This window comes from Narcine bancroftii, chromosome 5 (assembly GCF_036971445.1).
Source record: "Narcine bancroftii isolate sNarBan1 chromosome 5, sNarBan1.hap1, whole genome shotgun sequence".
Classification (NCBI taxonomy): domain Eukaryota; kingdom Metazoa; phylum Chordata; class Chondrichthyes; order Torpediniformes; family Narcinidae; genus Narcine; species Narcine bancroftii.
The window spans coordinates 97,922,880-97,945,830 of record NC_091473.1 but is presented as its reverse complement, the minus strand read 5'-3'; the positions used below and the strand labels follow the sequence as shown (position 1 = coordinate 97,945,830).

The 22,951-nt window shown below is 40.6% G+C and overlaps 2 protein-coding genes across 4 annotated transcripts in view; one reads left to right on the top strand and one right to left on the bottom strand.

The window, feature by feature from the left end:
* The window catches only part of LOC138763763 (excitatory amino acid transporter 5-like), a 64,134-nt gene extending 59,645 nt beyond the window's left edge, over nucleotides 1–4,489 (bottom strand). The window contains exon 1 of one of the 2 annotated variants that reach the window (XM_069938472.1): nucleotides 4,258–4,489. In XM_069938472.1, the coding sequence (XP_069794573.1) occupies nucleotides 4,258–4,269 (12 nt within the window). In that variant the 5' untranslated portion in view covers nucleotides 4,270–4,489. Of the gene's footprint in view, nucleotides 1–2,538; nucleotides 2,645–4,257 lie in introns of those variants that run through there. The other variant, XM_069938473.1, reaches the window with a different exon arrangement.
* cpt2 (carnitine palmitoyltransferase 2) overlaps nucleotides 2,779–22,951 on the top strand; it is a 25,761-nt gene continuing 5,588 nt past the window's right edge. The window contains exons 1-4 of one of the 2 annotated variants that reach the window (XM_069938465.1): nucleotides 2,779–3,100; nucleotides 17,458–17,538; nucleotides 19,026–19,132; nucleotides 19,880–21,184. In XM_069938465.1, the coding sequence (XP_069794566.1) occupies nucleotides 2,904–3,100; nucleotides 17,458–17,538; nucleotides 19,026–19,132; nucleotides 19,880–21,184 (1,690 nt within the window). In that variant the 5' untranslated portion in view covers nucleotides 2,779–2,903. The remainder of the gene's footprint in view (nucleotides 3,101–17,457; nucleotides 17,539–19,025; nucleotides 19,133–19,879; nucleotides 21,185–22,951) is intronic. The other variant, XM_069938466.1, reaches the window with a different exon arrangement.

Below are 22,951 nucleotides of genomic sequence, written 5' to 3'. Positions count from 1 at the left end.
CTTTGAAGAAGACCACAGAGCCCACCTCACTGTCAAAAGACAAAGGAGGAAAATCCCAACACCCAACCCCAACCAACCAATTTTCCCTTGCAACCGCTGCAACCGTGCCTGCCTATCCCGCATCGGACTTGTCAGTCACCAACGAGCCTGCAGCAGACGTGGACATACCCCTCCATAAATCTTTGTCTGTGAAACCAAGCCAAAGAAGAAGGCAGTGGACCAACCCAATGAATATATTTAAGAGGAAGAATGTTTTCTGATATGAAGAGCGTGTAGGAATATGATGTTGAGGTAGAGAGTCACCTCTGATAGGAGTGAATCGTGATTCAAGCCTGAAGGGCCAAATGGCCTACTCCTGTGCCTTTGATCTGACTCAAATAAAATCAGCCAGATGAGTGATAACATTATGTTCCTGAACCCATGCTGACATTCACTAATAACTCCTTTTCCTGTTGTTACAAGATCAAACCAGCAACCACAAAGAAGGCATATCACACAGGGGTAAAGATGAATAATTACTTTATTTACAAAAATTCACCTTCAAACTTTAATTCAAAATCCCCCCTTTTATAACAATGCCCACTGGTTACTATGCAAATTTCTATTACAGTGTAAAACTATAAATTCCCCAGCCTAAATATAACATATGTAATTAAAGTCTAAGTTATATTTCCAACCAGCCCACAGAAAAAACTTAGACACAAAACAAACACAAAACTTTGATCTCAACTGAAGTAAAGACCATAAACAAAATTCAGTTTGTTTGGTAAAATGAACCCAAAAGATCTTTGAGAGAGAGAGAGAGAGCACAAAATTCAAAGTTGTCTTCTTGTGTTGCTTGCAGAGAGAGAAAAACAATGGCTTGGTCCAGAAGCTTCTGGCTACCTTTGGAATGTTCATCCCTTTTAAAATGCCCAACATTCTCAACTGCCTCCCAGACAATGACTCTGCTTGGGCCTCCTTCCACTTCACAGCCATGCCCAGTGGTGGTTTGTCTTCCAAGTCCAGAATTTTTTAGATCATCTTCTGCACATGCCCAATCCATCTCCCACTCTCAGCAGTCCACCTTCACCTTGGCTCTCGAAGGCAAACTGTCACTTTCCAACACAAAACCACACAACACATAGGCCAATACACAACACAGAATTTTGTAACACTGTGATCGTGTCGACATTTAATGGCTCTGTAATTTCCTTATTCTGACCTTTCATCTAGTTTAAAGTATTGAAAATAATTTGTCTCTTAAATGCACAGGGACAAGCCTGCCACATATGTGTAACTAGTAACTAGCCCCTTTCACACTGCTAATTACATCGGTGAGCAAAATCAGGGGTAAATAGGGGTGCCAAGATCCCAAGAAGGAAGGAAAAGAGACATGGTTAACACTAACAATCTCTCTCCCAAGGGTTTTGCCATTTACTTTAGTCCCAGGGTCCACTGGTCACAAAAAGCCTCAAGGATGCTGGTGGACAATGTGGGCTCCTTCTCTCCTGGAACAACAGTGGAATACAGACTGGTTGTTGGGATGAACAGATCCTTGGCGTCTACAGCCAGGATTTGTTCACAGTCAACTTAGTTGCACCCAGGAACAGCATCACAAAGAGATTTGAAACAAATATACAAAATGCTGGAAATGCTCAGCAGTTCAATCATATCTGTGGGGAAGGAAACATTTTTAAGATTTCAGATTGGTTATTTTTAATCACAACTGAAATAAGTGAAAACAATCCTGTTTCAATTTACAGAAAAGGGCAAGGGAGAAAGAAAGGAAATATCTCTGATAAAATGTAGTTCAGGGACAATTGAATGACACAAATGGCATTGGCCAGTTTAGTGAATGGCAATGATAATCTGCCTGTAAGAGGTCCACCGCAAAGAGATAACAAAAACAAGAGCAAAAGGGAAAGAAAAAAATAATGCTAGAAATGAAATAGAAGCTGGTCAGTTCTGATAGAGATTGAAAAGACTGAGTATCTGAGAAAGCTGAATCCAAATTTGTTCTCCAAAGACTACCATGACTAGAGAGAAAAATCACAAAACGCAGGAGGAACAAGACAGAGGTCAGAGTGGGAAGATGACGGAGAATGGAATAAAAAAATGTAAATTACAGCAAAAGATAACTGGAAACTCGGGGTAAACTTGATGAATTGAACAAAAGTGTGCTCTAGCTATTCAATCTGTATTTTTCGAGGCGTTACAATAAATGCAACAGGTGCTCAGCGAGTCAGGCAGCATCTTTGGAGAAAGAAATTGGTTTCGTCTTTCAGATGGATGACCTTTCATCAGAACGGAATTAGTAAGTAGCCCCTTTCACACTGGAGTGACCCCACCAATTATCTCTGGTCCAATTGCACGAGTTGTGGGGTGTGAAATGACCTAACGGGGCAAGGCGAGGTCATTTCCATGGAGGGAGCAAGTGTCAGAGCCATTGCCGAGTGAACCCCCCAATCGCCTTCTGGTGGTGTGAAAGCACAACCTGCTCTTGCAACGTCACTGCTGGAGAATGGACCCCCTTAACACCCCGAGATGCAGAATTACCTCCAAATAATGGTGGGGTGTGAAAGGCTCCCGGGGTCAGCTTGCCCTGCAAATGTTCCCGTTTCCTAGGCGGGTTGGCAGTGAGAAAGGGGCTGAAGTGACAAGTTGTTTTATCTCCCCTCCCCCCCAACCCAACCCAACCCAACCCAACCCCCACTCAGGCGCACCGTGAAATGGAAGGCCATGGCTAAAGGGTCACGTGGCTGGTGGCTGAGTGGCAGCTCTTGGTCCGTCCCCTCTTCGCTCGTCATTTCCTGCGGTTGCCGGACCGGGTCGGTCGTCTCGGAGCGAAGGCGACGCTCTTTAAATAGGTTTTTCTTGGACTGCTTGAGAAAAAAAACACCGCTCGTGGCTTTTCGGGTGCGATGGCTGCCTTGCGGCTTCCTCCAGCCGTCCGCAGGCTGAACGGACTGGGCTGGGCGGCGTCTCCGGTCGGACGGTGCCGAGCCCGGGGCTCGGTCGGCGGCTGCGCCCTGCAGCGGGCCAGCAGCTCGAGCCCTGACCCCGACCTCCTGCACGAGAGCATCGTCCCCACCAACCATTTCCAAAAGAGTCTCCCGCGGTCAGTGCCACTTCCTTAGTGCAAACCTCTCTTTGTGGGCCGTTGGGTGAAAGGAGCAGCGATTCCGGGCTGCGCGTGGGTGAAATGCGGCTATCGGGGTCGAGTGCAACATGCACATGTGCTGGGGGACCTCAGCAGGTCACGCCGCACCCATGGGAAGCAGAAGCCCTGCACCCATGGGAAGCAGAAGCCCTGCACCCATGGGAAGCAGAAGCCCTGCACCCATGGGAAGCAGAAGCCCTGCACCCATGGGAAGCAGAAGCCCTGCACCCATGGGAAGCAGAAGCCCTGCACCCATGGGAAGCAGAAGCCCTGCACCCATGGGAAGCAGAAGCCCTGCACCCATGGGAAGCAGAAGCCCTGCACCCATGGGAAGCAGAAGCCCTGCACCCATGGGAAGCAGAAGCCCTGCACCCATGGGAAGCAGAAGCCCTGCACCCATGGGAAGCAGAAGCCCTGCACCCATGGGAAGCAGAAGCCCTGCACCCATGGGAAGCAGAAACCCATGGGAAGCAGAAGCCCTGCACCCATGGGAAGCAGAAGCCCTGCGCCCATCGCCACTTAACATGCTGATGCAAAAGTAACGGTTAAACATGTCATCGAAACTTGATTCCTGCCACGGCAGGCAGCGTTTTGAAAGGATTGTGGTCGTGGGGGTGCCCGGTGCTTTTTAACGCGAGCACTGCTCACATATTGGCGAACACTGAACCCCAAAGTTACTGCATGTATTGTATCACTTGGACCTCCAGGCTCCTGGTTCTAAACTTAGGAAACACAGCTGTCAGGTTAGGCAAATATCAGTCTCTTGCTAACATGTTGGTCACCGTTATGAACCTGCTTAAATAAAAGTTTGGAGTTTGCAGGGAATAAATGGGTCTTTTACAATTTGCCACATCGTCAGTGTGTGGAAATGGTCTTGCTGAAGGCAAGTACTGTTGGACCACCTCCCGTTTCCGATCATACAGAAACCTTATTATTTTTTGTACTAATAATACTCGTAAATCGTAATTCCCATAAACCATTGAATGTCATGGGATAGTGAGATAAGCCACCGGGTGCTCGGAGCCCAGAGTCACCTTTCCACCAAAGGTAAGAGAGGACGCCCACGGGGTCAGAGGAGGAAGGGGAATTTATTACTGGAAATTAATGTTACTTACGTGTAATGTCATCTATCCATAAAAGACCTGGTTTTTGGAGGTTGTTGGTTTTTTGGAATTCTAGATAAAAGGTTAGGCAATTGTGTTCAACTGCACTTGCATGTTTTTCTTGAATGAGAGTGACTTGATATTAATGCTAAGTGCCCTGTAGTGTAATTCTTTCTCAAAGTTATTGAATTATTGGGATGTGATGAGGCCTTCAGATAAAAGCAACTCTGGATATTAACTTTAGATATGAAGATTGTCAGAAGTACAAATTCTCACACATGAGTCTCTTTAAAATTGATGACACGACAAGCTTTATTTACAAGTCTGCAGAGTTGGACTCAACTGGCTTCTCGCCAAGTCAAGCCCCGATACATACAGTGCATTGATTTTTATACCTTTTTTTGTTTGTCCTTCCCCTTCTTTTTAACACTGTTTTAATTGGTTAGTTTTTGCAAAATCATCCTAAGTACACTTGCATTTGTAATTATCATGTTTGTCACGTACACTACGAACTCTACACACACTAAATTCTGTTTCTCACTCTTTTTATCAATCTTTGGCTCCTACATGTCTCTCTGTGACCATGAAAATCTCTGTTTGTTATAACATTGTCTAGCTGAACTTTTATGGTAAGCTCCCTGTCTATTCTGGCTTCCCCTTTTATGATTAATCATCACATTTTAACTTAAGCCCTTTTTAACCTAAATTCTCTATCTATAACAAAGATGGTACAGTATTTAAAAAGGTCTCACCTATTTCCTGTTTGGAACAAGGAAGGAGATTAGTTGAGTTTAATTTTTTAATGGAATTTTGTGTGATGCAAATTATTTTGCTGGAATCCTTTTTATGATCACATTTTTGTAAAATTTCTTCAACCAAAGAATGACATTATAACCAGTGACATAAACAATACTTTTAAAATAATACTTCAAGCATCAATTTGTAGGGGGGGGGGGGTGGCGTGATGGCGTAGGTTTGAGACATGGAAATACTCCTCTCCAAGCAGAATTAAACAAAAACTGTCTTTAAAAGACTTTAATCTAAAAAAATTCAAGATTGGTTTTAAGTTACTGAAAAATGGCTACAAGGAAAGTCAAATCACAAATATCAAAGAAAACGGCTGTTAAAGAAGGCCTCCACAAATGGAGCCTCGTGACCAGATTTATCTTCCTCCAAGGATTACACGGGCGACAACGGTTAAGCTACATGCAACTCCAGCTCTAATTCCCCGGGGAACCAGGGAAGGTGGTGCTGAAGTTCAGAAGAGGATTGCAGAACTACAGACTTCTGTACTTGCGCAGAACTCTTCCACATGTGTACACAGGAACAAACAATTCAAGCTTTAGATGAAAATCCCAAAGCACGAGACTACAACATTCAATCCAGTATGGCATTGATATTGAATCAGCTATATCACCCAGCGATTCTGAAGGGGGAAAAAAGGAAGAAAACCAATCAAGAAATGGAAAGAGAAGAAGGGGAAATAACTGGAAGAGAGGACGTCCAACCAGCTCAAGGTATGCAGTATGATATTTGAAGTAATATAACTCAAGCCATAAATAATTTATCACAACAAATGGTTACAATGAATGAATGTATTCAACAACAGTTTGCTGCCTTTAATACTAATTTTAATGGACAATTTCAAATTGTCACAGAAGAAATGAAGGATATTAAACATGATGTTGTGGATAAAGTCATAATTAAGATTCAGAAGATTGAAGAAGTAGTTCAGAAATGTCATTTTGAGGTAGAGAAATGTAAGGATGTAATTAATAAAATAGAAGATTCATTTACAGGTTGGGAGTTACAAAGGAAAGAACTTTTACAAAAAATAGAGATATTGGAAAATAGTAGTCACAGAAAAAATGTCCAGATTGTTGAATTACCGAAGATTTTGAGGATACCAATCCAACTCAATTTTTTGAAACATGGATCCCAAAGGTACTGGGAATTGAAAATTTTCCAATGGGCTTGAATTAGATAGAGCTCATAGAGCTAACAGAAAAAACCTTTTCAAGGTTTACTGCCACATTCAGTGTTAATTAGATGCCTCCGTTATTGGGGCAAAGAAATGATATGAAAGATCGAAGTGCATTAATGATACGAATAATGCTGATTTAAATTCAACAATAATTAAATCGCGAAGGCATTTCTTTGGAGTAAAGGATGTAAATTTTCCTTCAGATATCGAGCAATATTGGAAGTATTTTGTGGAAATAATCACATTTTTTTACTGATGGGAGTGAAGCTACGAAATTTGCCAACCTGCTTCCAAATTCAAAGAAAGATCAAAACGACCTTTCAATCAATATGTAAGCAGCAAGAATTAACAGAATTGGATGATGACCAGGTTAACAAAGATCTTGAGGAAGCCTTTTATAAATGAAGAATAAAAATGAATATTATGTATATTCTTTCTGGGGGGAGGGGTGGACTTTTTGACTTCTCCTTCCTTAATCACATGTCACCTTAGTGGCGAAGGCCACTTCCCGAACTGTAGAGGGTGTTAGTACTGGTATATTATATCAGTAGTAGGATTTTTCTAAATTATGTATGTCATTTCTTTTTCCTTTTTTTAAGGAGATTGTGGGAGCACACTCGCTCAGGGCGAACTGGCCCTGTTTGTAATGCCACATGGCGGGGCAGCCCTGAGAAGATGGTGCCATCGGGGATTTCTTCCCCAGTCGAATCTCTCGTGTGGCGCGCGCCCTGAGCAGCATCTATGATGTCATCACGCATAGGGTGATTGAGCCAGAGCTACCCTTAAAGGGGCACGCGCTAAATTCAAATAACAGTCGTTAACGACCCTCAACTTGGTGGCTGTGTTTCTTTCACTGCTCACACCGCCAGAGTGGTGACGCTGACGAGCCCAGGCGTCTTTCTGGACTAAAAAAAAACATGGATTCGGTAGAGCTTAACGCTGTCTCCATCAAGCTTCCCCCCCCCCCCCCCCCCTTTTTGGACCCACCAACTGAGAACGTGGTTTGGGCAGGTAGAAGAGCAGTTTCAACTCCACAACATCTCTGCAGCTGCCACCATGTTTTACCGCGTCATGAGTGCTCTGGACCAAGATACTGCGGCGAGGGTGGATGACATCATCCATCACCCCCGTCCCCCCACCGGCTGTGGGCAAGTACATCGCCCCTAAAGATCTGCTGGGAACTTTCAGGCTCAACCCCGAAACGGGCTTCCAGGCTCCTACACCTGGATGGGTTTGGGGATCACAGTCCTTCGGCGCTGATGGATGAATTGCTGGCCCTGGTGGAAGACCACAAGCCTTGTTTTCTCTTCTGCCAAATATTCCTGGAGCAAATGCCTGAGGTCATACGGCTGCACCTTATGGACGAGGACTTCTCAGACCCGAGAAAAGCAGCAGCCCATGCGGACGTCGTCTGGCTCACGAAGAGGGAGAACGAGGCAGCCCTCAACCTGGTGGCACGACCAGGAACCAGCCGACCGCCCCCAAGACCAAGGCAAAGGAGGGCCAGATGACCACCAGCACTGGGGAGCTCAAGCCCATAAGTGCCGCCAACCCTGCGGGTTTCAGGGAAACCCAGCCATTAATGGCGGCTGGCCACACGAACAGCCTCCTGCATATGACGGACAGATCCACCAGCCGCTGATTCCTGGTGGACACGAGCTGAGCGTCCTCCCTCCCCCCCCCCCCCCCACTACATTAGAGACTCGCATCCAATCTCACGGTCCAACCCTGTGGGTGGCCAACAGCTCCACCATCAGGACCTATGGCACCCGCAGGGCACAGATCCAGATAGGGAAGGAGAAGTTCCACTGTAGGTTTGTCCTAGCCTCCGTGGGCACCACGCTGTTGGGGGCCGACTTCTGAGGGCTCACAGTCTGCTGGTCAACATGAAGGGCAAGAGGCTGGTCAAGGCCCAAACGTTCCATTCCACATGACTGGACACAGCAGATGCCTGCAGGCCCGAAATAGCCGCCGTAGCCACCACCAGAGATGAGTTCATGGACATCCTCCACGAGTTCCCCGCCATCTTATAGCCACGGTTCAATGCCGCCATACCCCAGCATGGGGTTTTCCACCACATCACCGTGCAAGGCCCGCCGCTGCATGCTAGGCACAGACGGCTGCCACCTGAGAAGCTCCAGCAAGCAAAGGAGGAGTTCTCCAGACTCCAAGAACTTGGAATCGTCCGGTGTTCAGACAGTGCCTGGGCAACGCCGCTCCATATGGTCCCGAAATCATCTGGGGGCTGGAGCCCATGTGGGGACTACCATCAGTTGAACGATGCAACCACTCCCAACAGGTACCCGGTGCCCCACATACAGGACTTCTCCACCAACCTCCACGGCGCTCCAAGGTGGACCTCGTGCGGGATACCATCAGATCCCGGTGCATCCAGATGACGTGGGTAAGACAGCCATTATCACCCCATTCCGATTCTGAGTTCCTGCGTATGCCCTTTGGCCTAAAGAACACAGCCCAAACATTCCAGCGCCTCATGGTCACAGTTGTGAAGGATTTGGACTTAGTATTCATTTACTTGGACAATATACTTATTGCCATTCGCAGCCGCGATAAACACAAAGCCCACCTCCACACCCTCTTCGCTCAGCTGGCAGATTTTGGCCTCCTGGTCAACGCAGCCAAATGCCAGTTTGGCAAGGAGTCTCTCCATTTCCTGGGGCACATCGTTTCGGCAGCCGGGGCCACACCAGCGCCGGAGAAGGTGTCGGCCGTCCAATGTTTCCCCAAACTCCCCACCCTCAAAGGCGTCCAGGATCATGCACCATGCACCCATTGGTCGTGCTGATGGCCACTAAAGAAAAGGTTCTATCATGGCCGGAAGAGGCGGACAGGGGTTTCATTGCTATGAAGGAAGCCCTTGCCAACACGACACTACTAGTACACCCACGGCCGGAGGCACACACGACTCTCTCTTTGGATGCCTCAGCTATGGCAGTGGCTCGATGGACACTGGCGCCCGCTGGCCTTTTTCAGTAAGCAGCTGCGCCTGCCAGAACTCAAATATAGTGCCTTCTACTGGGAGCTCCTGGCACTGTACTTGGCCATCCGCCATTTTCGCTACTTCGAGGGCAGGCCGTTCACAGTCTTCATGGATCACAAGCCCCTCACCCAGGCACTGGCGATGGCGTGGTCCACCAGACAACAGCGTCACCTCGCGTACGTGTCGGAGTTCACAACTGACATCCAACACGGCTGGCAAGAACAATGTGGTGTCAGATGCACTCTCGTGCACTGCCATCAACACTCTTGCCCCCGGCCTAGATTACGCCCAGTTGGCCCAGGCCCAGAGGAACAATACAGAGATGCAGGCCTTGCAGATCGCCATCTTGAGCCTCAAACTCAATGATGTCCAGTTGCCCAACAGCCTGGACATACTGCTCTGTGATGTGTCAACAAGCATGCCACGTCCAGTAGACTTGCCACACTGGAGAGCGAGGGATTTCTGCCTAGTCCACGGCCTCACTCACCCAGTGGTGAAAATGATGGTGCAGGTGGTTGCAAAGTGGTTCCTGTGGCATGGGCTTAAGAAGGAAGTGGTGGAGCATGCCAGTAACTGCACCAGGTCTCAGACTTCTAAGGTCCATAGATGCACGCAGGCTCCCGAACAGAACTTTGACTCAGCGGTTTGCAGGTTCCAACACATCCACGTTTGTATCATTGGAACCTGCCAGTGTCAAGGGAGGCTTGTTACCTCCTCATGGTGGTTGACCGTGCCACAAGGTGGCCTGAAGCTATCCCAATCAATTAAGCCTCTGTGGAGATGTGCGCCAGGACTCTGGTTGACCAGTGGATTGCCCGATTCAGAGTCCTGGCACACATCACTAGTGACAGGTGTGCAGTTCACGTCCGCCCTGTGGACACAGATGGTGAAACTCCTGGGGGTGAAGCTCCACCAAACCATGGCATACCACCCACAGTCCAATGGGTTGGTGGAGAGGTTCCATAGGCACCTGAAAGCATCACTCATGGCCAGGCTATCTAGACCAGATTGGGTGGATAAACTACCCTGGGTCCTCCTCGGGATTAGGACGGCACCCAAGGAGGACCTACAAGCCACGGCGGCAGAGATGGTGTACAGCACACTACTCCCTACCGGGTGAGTTTTTCGGCTCAGACCCCGACACCGTGGCCACCAAAACAAACCTGCTGGCGGACCTCTGAAGGAGACTAGGCTCCCTGGCTCCCCCAGCACGCCACGGCACCTGGCCAAGCCACCTCTCCAAAGAACTCGATTCGGCTCAGTTCATTTTCATGTGAAGGGGGCCGCAGGGCGCACCGTTGCAGCGACCATACGAGGGGCCGTACAAAGTCTTGGACCCTTGACATTGAGGGGAGGGAAGAACTTTTTACGGTGGACCGCCTGATGGCGACCCATCTGGTCTTATTTCAGCCGGTGCATACAGCCAAACCTAATCAACGGGGACACCCGCCCAAGTGGTGGGATGTGTAGGTGGTTCTGGGGGGGTTGTGTGGTGGTGCACTTGCTCAGGGTGAACCAGCCCCGCTTGTAATGTCACGTGGCGGGGGAGCCCTGGGAAAATGGTGCTGTCGGGTTTCTTCCCCAGTCGAATCTTCCACATGGTGCATGCCCAAGGCAGCTTCTATGCCGTCATCACGCACAGGGTGACTGAGCCAGTGCTGCCCTTAAAGGGTCACACGCCAAATTCAAATAAAACCGTTGTTAACGACTCTCAATGTGGTGGCTGTGTTTCTTTTACTGCTCACAATGCCTCAAGATGTCAATTGTACTGAATATGTGGAGAGGGGACCCAATCAGACCGATAAAGGGAGACTTGTTAAATGTTTAAGAATGGTGACTAATAATTTATTAAATTTGGTGGGTATTAATATAAATGGATACATAATCCAATTAAAAGGAAGAAATCTTTAGTATATTAAAAATTGAAAGGATATTCCTTTTTTTAAACAAGAAATTCATTTAACTGTAAAAGAACATCAGAAACTAAAAAGAATGGGTTGGAGAAGTGTTAGCATCTTCATTTAACACTAAAGCAAGAGGAGTTGCAATTTTAATTAATAAAAGGTTACCCTTCAAAATACAATCCGTAATTATAGATGTAGTAGGAAGATTTATTTTAGTGAATTGTCAAATATATTCAGAAACGTGGACACTTTTGAATATTTGTGCACCAAATATAGATGATTAACAATTTATTCAAGGTTACTTTATGCATTTGGTGGAAACAAATGAAAATATTTTAATTGATGGTGATTTTAACTGTTGTTTAGATCCAATATTAGATAAAACATCAAAATCAATTGTTAGAATTAAAACTGCTAAAAATATTATTAATTTGATAAAAGAGTTAAATTTAATAGCTATTTGGTTAAGATTGAATCCAAAAGAAAAAAAAGATTATTTGTTTTATTCTTTTAGACATGATTCTTATTTGAGAATAGATATGTTTTTGTTATCAGCACAATTAGAAGAAAGAGTAACCCATGCACAGTATAAAGCTAGAATAATTTCTGATCACTCACCTCTTTTGATGTCTTGTATAATTCCAGAAAAAAAGAACTCCATGCAAATGGAGATTTAATTTATCATTATTAAAAATAGTAGATTTTTGTAACTATATAAGAGAAATTCAAATATTTTTACAAATTAATTTTAAATCAACTGATAATAAATTCATATTATGGAAAACCTTAAAAGCTTATTTAAGAGGTCAAATAATGTTATTCAACAAAAATTAAAAAGGAATATGTTATGGCATTAGATAATTTGGAAAGAGAGATTGAGACTTGGAAAAAGATTTACAAAATTATATGTGAGGAAATAAGGACAATTTTAATTAAGAAGTAACATAATTCAATACAAACATAAAATAGAAAAATTAATTGGAAAAATATAATATAAACTAAGGATTTTAATTTAAATTTATATCCATCTGAAGTTGATAAAGATGAATCTAAAATTAATTTTTTGTCTAAAATTAAATTGACTAGCTTAAATAGAGTAGATGCATCATTCATGATTAGAGTAATTAATAGTGCTCAATTCATTAACAAGTAGAAAATCACTGGGAGAGGATGGTTTTTACCAGAATTTTTAAGAAGTTTAAAGATTTATTGATAGGTATTAAAACAAATAACAGAATCCCATTCTCTACTGGAACCTTTTTCAAATGCAATAACTAAAAATGATAGAGCGGTATTGAAAACAGAAAAGTACTTGAGATGGCAGAGGCCGACAGCATCGAATCCACGCTGCTAAAGATCAAACTGCGCTAGGTAGGTCACGTCTCCAGAATGGAGGACCATTGCCTTCCCAAGATCGTATATGGCGAGCTCTCCGCTGGCCACCGTGACAGAGGTGCACCAAAGAAGAGGTACAAGGACTGCCTAAAGAAATCTCTTGGTGTCTGCCACATTGACCACCGCCAGTGGGCTGATATCGCCTCAAATCGTGCATCTTGGTGCCTCACAGTTCGGCGGGCAGCAACCTCCTTTGAAGAAGACCGCAGAGCCCACCTCACTGACAAAAGACAAAGGAGGAAAAACCCAACACCCAACCCCAACCAACCAATTTTCCCTTGCAACCGCTGCAACCGTGTCTGCCTGTCCCGCATCAGACTTGTCAGCCACAAACGAGCCTGCAGCTGACGTGGACATTACCCCTCCATAAATCTTCGTCCGCGAAGCCAAGCCAAAGAAGAAGAGATAAATTTCATTGTTGATTGTTGACTATAAGATAATGGCAAAAAAATTTAACAAACAGAATGGCGAGATACTTACTGGATACATCCAGATCAATCTGGTTTTGTTAAAAACTGACATTCAGCAGATAATATTGCGAGATTGATTAGTTTAATAAATGTAGCTCAAAAGAAAGAGGAATTGGCATTAGAATTAACTTTAGATGCTGAAAAAGTTTTTGATATACTTGAATGGAATTATTTATTTAAAGTTTTAGAAAAAAATTGTTTTTGAATCTATATTTATTGATTGGATTAAAACTTTGTATAAAAAGCCCTCTGCTAAGATGGTAACTAATGGCAAATTTATTGGTAATGTCGAAAGAATATGGTGAAATATCTGGTTCTAAGATTAATTTTGATAAAAGTGAATTAATGTCTTTAACAAATAGAGATTATACTAAATGTAAAGATGGTACACCATTTAAATCGTCAGATGGTGTATTTAGGAATAAAGATAGATAAAAATCTAAATAATCTGTATAAATTAAATCTTTGTCTTTATATAAATATATATATATATATATATAAAAGATGGAAATATTTACCTCTTTAATAGGAATAGTAAATTGTATTTAAATGAATATTTTTCTAAGAATTCAATATGGGATTCCTCAAAAATGTTTTTAAAGACTTAAATTCTATTGTTAGGACATTTTTAAGGAAAGGGAAGTTGGCTCACATTGGTATGGAAAGGTTAACATGGAAATATGAATTAGGAGGTTTACAATTACCTAATTTTCAAAATTACTATAAGGCAGCTCATTTGAAATTTATTAATGAAATGTTTGATTCAGAAAAAAATCTTTAGCTTGGATTAGAGTAGAATTACATAATATAGGAAAAGATTCAAAGGAAGAGGTTATTTATAAATTGAATCCTAAATTATTAATTTATTTTAAAACATCTAGAAATTTGGGAGAAAGCTGATTATGAAATAGGAGGAGAAGGTTTAATTTCTCGTAAAATGCCTTTATATCAAAATAAACATTCCATTTTCTATGAATAATCAATTTTTAAAAATTTGGTTTCAAAAAGGAATTAAAATAATAGATGATTGCTTTGAAATTAGTAATTTATTACTTTTCAAAGAATGAAAAGAAGTTTAATATGCTAAATAATATACTTTTTCCTTATTATCAAATAAGGGCTTTTTTAATTGAAAAATTAGGTCATAATTTAACTTTACCTAGACAGAATGAATTGGAAGTATTAATAACGAATAAAGGTATTAGTAAGTTTATTTCAGAAATGTATAAATTACTTCTGAAAAAAGCTCACAAATTGGGAATCCATATATCAGGATTAAAATGGGAATCTTATTTGAATGTTAAAATAGATGAAAATCATTGGAAAGAGATATGTAAACAAAATATGACTAAAATTATTAACATTAGGTATAGGTTCCAACTTCTTCTGAAATGGAATCTTCGAGTTTGGAATCTCTTGGATGAAAAGAAGAATTTTATTTTTCTTTATTTTTTTTGTTATTATGATATTTTGATGTTATTGATTGTTTGGCTGTTGAGGGAGAGATTTGCTCTAAGTTCTTTACTAGTCATCAGCCACTGGTGGGTGACCCACACCCAATTTTTTCTTAGGGATTACTACCTTTTGGTAGTTTTTTTTGGAGGTGGGATTTTCTTTTTTTTCTATTTTCATTTTATCTAGCTTTTAATTTGTGATTTTCTTTTCCTATTGGAGGGCCTATATATGTTGATTTGAGTTTTCATATTAAGATATTATTGGTATTTGGTAATAATAGTAGGTATGTCAAAGTTGAGGTTTGCTACTTTTAATGTTCGAGGATTAAACAGTCCGATTAAGCATAAGCGAGTCTTGGCGTATATTAAGAAAATGAAAATTGATGTTGCTTTTTTACAAGAAACACATTTGAATGTGAAGGAAAGTATGAAATTAAAGAGGGCCTGGGTGGGCATGTATATTCTTCATTTAATTCTAGGGCTAAAGGTGTAGCAATTTTGATACATAAAAATTTATCTTTTGAATTACAATCAATGGAGGAAAAGGCAGGATGTATTCTTAAATTGAATTGTAAGATTTTTAGTGAATTTTGGAATTAATATTTATGCCCCAAATGCAGATGATGAAATATTTATTTCAGATGCATTTTTATGTTTGGGTCAGGCTAATGATAATATTTTAGTTGGTGGTGATTTTAATTGTGTTTTGGAACCTTTATTAGATAAATCTCTGAAGAAAGTTAAGAAATCCAAGATGGCAGTTCAGGTTCAACTATTGATGAAAGATCTTAATTTAGTAGATATTTGGAGATGTCTTAATCCGACAGAGAAACATTTCTCCTTAGTGGCCTATCGTTGGAGGTTTAATACAATGTTGTTAAAAAATATGGAATTTATTGATTTTTTGTAAAAACAAATTAATTTTTTTTGTAAGAAAATTCTAATTCTGTTCAAAGTAAGTTGGTATTATGGGATGCTATGAAAGCCTATTTGAGAGTACAAATAATTAGTTATACTTCTAAAATTTAAAAAAAAATCAATTAAATCAGAGTTTTGAATTAGAGAAACAGATTGATGAGTTAGAAAAGGAATTTCAGAAAGATGCTACAGAAGATCAGAAAATAGAATTATCTAGGTTGTAATTGGAATATAATACTTTGCAATCTTATCAATTTGAATGTGATTAATAGGACTAAACAACGGTATTATGAATGGGGAGAGAAAGCACATAAGGTACTGGCATGGCAATTAAAGAAAGAACAGATTTTGAGGACTATTAATGCTGTTAGACGGAATTCCCTTATTACTTATAAACCTCGTGAGATTAATGATGAATTATAAAAAGCTATATACATCTGAAGGAAAACAAGAAACTGGATCGATTGATTTTTTTTTTTATCACAGTTGAATTTACCTATATTAGAGGATGCAGATATACAGGAGTTAGAAGAACCATTTACTGATTCGGAAATTAAAATGGCTATGCTGGAAATGCCGAATGGTAAATCGCCTGGTGATGATGGATTTTATATAATTTTTTATGATGATTTATCTAGTGTTTGGAGATGTATTACGTCAAGTTGGAGAACATTATGAATTACCTGAGTCTTGTTCTAGTGCTTTAATTACAGTAATTCTTAAAAAAGATAGAGATCCTTTGAAGGTATCTTCATTAGACCAATTTCATTGTTAAATGTAGATTATAAAATAATAACTAAAATATTAGCGAATAGATTGGCTAAATTTTTACCTAAGTTGATTCATATGGATCAAACAGGTCTTATAAAGGATATGCTTCAGATAACATTTTGCGCGTGATTAGTTTGATTAATAGATTTCGACAATCTTCAGATAACCCAATGGTGATATCTCGAGATGCAGAAAAGGCATTTGATAGAGTTGAATGGAATTTTTTGTTAAAGTTTTGGAGAAATTCAAGTTTGGTCCCTTTTTATTGGTTGGATTAGGGCTCTATATGGTAAACCAGTAGCTAAAGTATTGACGAATGTTTTGATTTTGGAACCCTTTAAGTTAACTCGATCCTCTCGTCAAGGTTGTCCTTTATCACCAGCTTTGTTTGCGTTAGTGATTGAACCTTTAGAACATTAGGTATAGTTACTACAATATAATTTTGTTACATCGATTATACTTAACACCTAAGAAGTTAAGGAAATCTAATTCATCATTATCAGATTCATGATTTAGATGTTACAAAGAATGAGGCTCATTTATACATTCTATTTGGCTTTTCAAAAGTATATATGTTTTGGTCTGAAATTAGAAAATGTTTGAATAAAGTAATAGGAGTTACACTCCCAATGGATCCCATTATATTTTTGTTAGGAGATATTAACAATATTTATTAAATTAGCATTAACTATGTATCAAATAGAATTCTTACAAATTGTTTTTGCTGTTTCAAAGAAATGTATTACTACTACATGGAAGTCTAATGTATATTTAGGAGGATTAGAGAGATGGCATGTAGAACTGCTTTAATGTTTTCCACTTGAAAAAAATTTCTCTTTTTTTTAAAATATGGAGCCCATGTACAAGAACTGTTGGTTTAAAAATGTAAAGATCTCGCAATATATGGTCTGAGTGTTGAACCTGTACTCCACAATTAAATCAGTTTATATTTAGATTTGTATTTTTAGATTGACATTCTCCTATATTATCTACATATTTTTTATCTATCCTCTATATATAGATATTTATCTATATATCCACATACACACAATTTATCTTTAAAATTATTAGATTGGGAAAGGGGGAGTGTTTGGGAGGGAGAAAGGGTTGAAAATATTCACATGTAATTTGATATCAACACATTTTTTATATATATACCTTTCGATGTAATTTTTAAAAAAGCGTCATACTGTAGCTGGTGTTAATAAGCTGTATCCTTGAAAAATGCAAAAAAATTAAATTACATTTCACCTTGTAAACTATAGATTTTAGCTCTGGCAGAATCTACTTCCTAATTTATGTCTATATCTCAAAGGTTACCCATTCCAAAACTTCATGATACAGTCCGCCGCTTCTTGAACGCCCAGAGGCCACTTTTAGATAATGACCAGTTTAGGTAAGTAAAAAGAGTTGTAATTAACTGGTATTTCAGAATTGTTATTTTATCTCACCAATTTGTAATGCAAAAAATATTCAGGGCTTTAATGAGTGCTGTCCAGTACTTTAATATACTGGTATGTTTTAATTTTGAAAAATACAGCATAGTGCACGCTAAGAGTCCCTTCCAGCTCACAAGCCCATGCTACTCAACCTCCAACTCCGCACATTTTGAAGGTTGGGAGGAAACCGAAGCACCCGGGGAAACCGCCTGAAGACATGGAGAGATCATATTAAATCCTTACAGACAGCGCTGGGTAGCTAGCACTGTAATCATGTTGTGTAACCGCAAGGCTATCCATGCTGCCCTATGCTAACCATGCTGTGTTCTTGGAATTTGCCCTATTCAGATTCCTTGCACAATTAAGAGTTGTTATCATGTCTGATAAAATGGTCAAGTATTTAAATTAAATGCATAAAGCATGGTAATCTAATATCCTCTTGAGATCACAGTAACATATGGACATAAAACAGATAATCCAGAATTATGCATACCATTTACTTTTATACCACATTAAAATAACTCCAGTCAGTTTTGAAACCAAGCCTATGATGCCCTCCAAAATGTATGGTGCACATTCAGTCTATTTGTTGTTGTGTCATTTATGAATTCAATATAGTTAACATTTAGTGATAATACCACAAAGCCCAAACTATGGATCAGTTGTTAAGAGGCAGAACCTAGGCTGAGCTGTCTGTAAGGATTTAATATGTTCTCTCCATGTCTTCAGGCGGTTTCCCCGGGTGCTTTGGTTTCCTCCCAACCTTCAAAATGTGCGGAGTTGTAGGTTGAGTAGCATGGGCTTGTGAGCTGGAAGGGCCTCTTACCGTGCTCTGATCAAGTGCTCGAAATCCTCACCAAGGTCACATGTGGATTTCATTTTTGGACTGTTGAAAGAGAATTGTGCTTGGGGAGACCAGAATAATTGTGCAGGGTCTCAACCTGAAATGTCATGTGGCCTCTATACCCAGCAGAACATTCCATCAGGTTTTTTTTTCCAGATTTTAACATATGCAGTGAGTTATGTATCTTGCCAGTAGAGAAATGTGTCAGGGAATTTTGCACAAGCCTTTGATTTTTATAGGCACCTTTATATCAGATGTTGCTTAGCTTTTGTGGCTTAATTTAAAAAAAATGTTAACATACAATGTGAAATATAATTTTACAACTTATTCAATCTGCTGTTCATAACATCCTTGAGTACACTTGAGCAGGCTCCTCAGAGATATCTGTGTGTCCATTTGGTTTGAAAGGTCCAGAAATGCTTATTAAGATATATGAGATGTATTCTGATCAGCAAACACTGAGTTCCATCTGTGACCTTACTTTGTCACTGATTTTAGACTTGACAACAATGGCATTTAACACATTTCATTTATCTCCCAAGTACACTGGCTTTTTGGGCTGATTATTATACATATATCTTAACATTTCCTTTGTTGTAGGCGAACTGAACAGCTGGCTCAAGATTTTGAAAAGGGAATTGGTAAACAGTTGCATGAAGAACTGGTGGCTCAAGACAAAAGGAACAAGCACACAAGTTACATTTCAGGTGAGGATCTCAAGCTGTTTTATCTGATCTGTGAGAGAAAAATTTAAGAGAAAACTTTTGACTGCTATCATTCTCAAAAAGCAACTTTATTATCACAACTGGAAAAATTACATAATTAACACCAAGTGATTGTACTTGCTATAATAACTGTCTTTATTCCCTTTGCCAGTTTGAAGCAAATGCCAATCAAAGAACAAAATATTTGTTTGGCCATTGCTATTTTAGTTTGATTTAGATCATTCACATAATGTTCCTTGTTACAAGTTGTGATTTATTGTAGCTTCTCTACCTGACAATATTCTGCCTAATTTTGATGAAAATTATGATTCATTCATTGACAGAGAAGTCCCAAGATCACATTCTGGTCTGGATGGTGTTAACTGATTTTAGACTTAATAGAAGTGCACCAGTTGGCCATGAGTCCCCTAGTCACAGGAAAAAATGACAAAATTACCTTTGATTTTTGAGTGATCCCAGGTATTAAGCACTTAGCTGACTGAATGAGGATGCATCAAATTTAACTTTGACATTGGTCAATTGAATATTTTTCCAAGGTTTACTAACCTATGTGGAGTATGTTTAGACTGAAATGCCAATACTGTATCATTAGCCAGTAAGTCAATAAAAGTGAAAGAGGCCAGAAAACAAACTTTGGATAAGCAAATTAAAAAGTTCATTCAGGAGCACATTATGTTTTAATGTTTAATTTATTCAGAGCTTTGAGAAAAATGTTCTCATTGTTTTTAGGACCATGGTTTGACATGTACCTCAGTGCCCGTGAATCAGTTGTCCTGAACTTTAACCCTTTTATATCTTTTAATCCTGATCCAAATCCTGCGTACAACAATCAGCTGATTAGAGCAACCAACATGACTGTGTCTGCAGTACGTTTCATGAAGACTTTTCGAGCAGGGTTACTCGAACCTGAAATTTTCCATCTCAATCCTGCTAAAAGTGACACATCTCTTTTTAAGAATATAATTCGCTTTGTTCCCACCTCTGTTTCATGGTATGGTGCCTATTTGATTAATGCCTATCCTCTTGATATGTCTCAATATTATAGACTCTTTAATTCCACTCGTATACCCAGACCTGTTCGAGATGAGCTTTTTACAAATGACAGTGGCAAGCATGTGCTGGTGATGAGAAGTGGACATTTCTATATATTTGACATCATTGATCAAGATGGAAGGATCACAAAGGCTTCAGAAATCTTGGCTCATTTCAAGTACATTTTGGCCGATCCCAGTCCCCCTCCTGAATTTCAACTTGGATACCTGACAAGTGAGAATCGGGATACCTGGTCCTCACTGAGGCAGAGGTTGCTGGAATGTGGAAATGCAGAGGTGTTGAATAAGATAGATGCAGCTTTGTTCTGTATTTGTCTTGATGATGTCGTCAAAAATGACCACATTCAGCTCTCCCATAACATGCTTCATGGAAATGGCCTCAACCGCTGGTATGACAAGTCTTTCAGTTTCATATTTACCAAAGATGGCAGTGCAGGTGTGAACTTTGAGCATTCATGGGGAGATGGCGTGGCTGTCCTACGTTTAATAAATGAGGTTTTCAAAGACACAACCAAGAGACCTGCAATTTCACCAACAACTCTGCCTGCAGCAGTCAACTCCTCTCAGATTGTGCAGAAGCTCGAGTTTAAACTTGATGATGTTCTAAAAGCTGGTATTTTGAGTGCTAAAGAAATATTCAACACCTCAGTGAATGCCTTGAGTATTGAGGCAACAGAGTTTAAAAAAGGTGGGAAAGTATTCCTGAAAAAACAGAACCTCAGTGCTGATGCATTGGCACAACTGTCTCTTCAAATGGGGTTTCTGAGGCAGTACAACAAAACAGTAGCCACTTACGAATCTTGCAGCACTGCAGCATTTAAACACGGCCGTACAGAAACCATCCGTCCTGCTACCATTTACACCCAAAGGTGCTGTGAGGCATTTGTGAAGGAATCTTCGAAACACAGCATCTCAGACTTGAAGGCAATGATAGGTGAATGCTCCAAGTATCATGGACAGCTGACCAAAGAGGCTGCAATGGGTAAGTAGAGATTTGCTTCCTTTGATGGCCTTAGGTTATTTTGCTTACTTGTATTCGTTCTCCTTTTCAAGATGTTCAAAGGTGTAGGGTTTATTAATCATTGGCAAATTTTAGCTTTCAACATGACATCCAAATCCAATCCTCTGCAATTAATTCCCATTGAATTTACCATTGAATCTAGCTGCAGCAATGTAGTTTTAGCCCATTATGCTTTACTGCTTTTTGAAAAAACTATAGAGGGCAGTCATGAAAAGTAGGGTTTTGTTTTATCCTTGGCTCAGAGCAGTTCAGATGTCTGCAGCTGTGCTCCAAACTAATTAATTAATACCATGTGTTCAAAGTACAAAAAAAATGGTAGGTTATTTGGCCAGTTGGAAATACTCCTCCATTCAGCAGCTTTAGAAGCTGTCTTGTATAGATGATACTGCTCCTTAAGAATCCTCTCCCTGTACTGGGTGCTAGAGGTCATACAGCGTCCACAGGAAGTAAAGGGCAGTGTGTTTCAGGCCTGAATTCTTCAATAGGTGTGTCAAAAATGAGGCGCTTCACTTGGTCCATCTCAAGCTACTCTCTCCCCTTTCGCTATATCTATCTTCATTCCATTGCAGGCATCTAATCAAGCATCTGCTCATTTTTAACCCTGCTGATGAAGGCTTCAGGTCTAAAATATCAACTGCCTTTTCCTTCCTGTAGATGGCCTGCCAAGTTTCTCCAGCCCTTTTGTATACCCCACTAGACCCCAGCATCAGATTTTCTTATTTGTATTATATTTGGTATTTTGTAACAAATTAAACTAGTAGGCATGATCTTCATACTCCTCGAGTTTCTTATGGCTCATCTTAGTTAAGATGCTCTGCAGTATTGGGTATTAATGCAGTGGTGAGCACAGAAAACTCAGTGGCATGGGTAGCTTGCAGGCATGTGTCACAGCCATTTCTGCAACAAACTCCCATAATCATATATCTGTCCATGGCCTCATACTGTGACAGATTATGTAATATTGCATATAGATATGTTTTAAAGGAGATAAATTGTGGGTTTTTTTTTCACTGTAAGTCACAAACAGATACAAACACTTCAAAACAGATTTCATTTAAAATGCAAGAGCTTGGCTCAGGCCAGGCAATCCAGGCTCCGAGTGCCTTTGCAAAAACTCTGAAGGATGCCTATAAGGACTTCACAAGTAGGTGTTAATTGGACATGCTGTGGAGTAATGGATTATTGTTTTGGAAAGAAACAGATGAGCAAACTCAGAAGATTGGGTCCAGTGCCGCAGTCAGAATGCCGTTTGCTGTTCTAAGAGAGTCAAACAGGTTTTTCTCCGATTGAGAGAGAGAGAGAGAGAGAGAGAGAATTCAGTTCTACAGTTCAGCAGCAGCAGCTGGGACTGGAACAGGACAAGCTGGCAAACTTGTGGAAAACCCAATTTTGAAGATGTGTTGTGAGTTCTTAGTTCAGCCTGTCAAAGCTCTTGTGGTCCATACAAGAGGAGATGGCTGGCTGTATAATGTTTCACTTGAAATAAGTAAAACTGAAAAGGAACTCTGTGGTGACCTGAAGAAAGAGGTTATTGTCTGGAAAACCCTGATTCTTCAGCCAGACACTGAAGTGGCTGATTGGAAGGATCAGTTGTGGGTGTCCAACGAATAACAAATCTCTCTGAAAACAAACAAGAACCTTCCTGAGCAGTAACCATTTACCTTTCAAGCACCAAAGCCTGGTGAAGATTTGTAAATGTTAAATTCTGTGCACAGTATAAGAATTCGA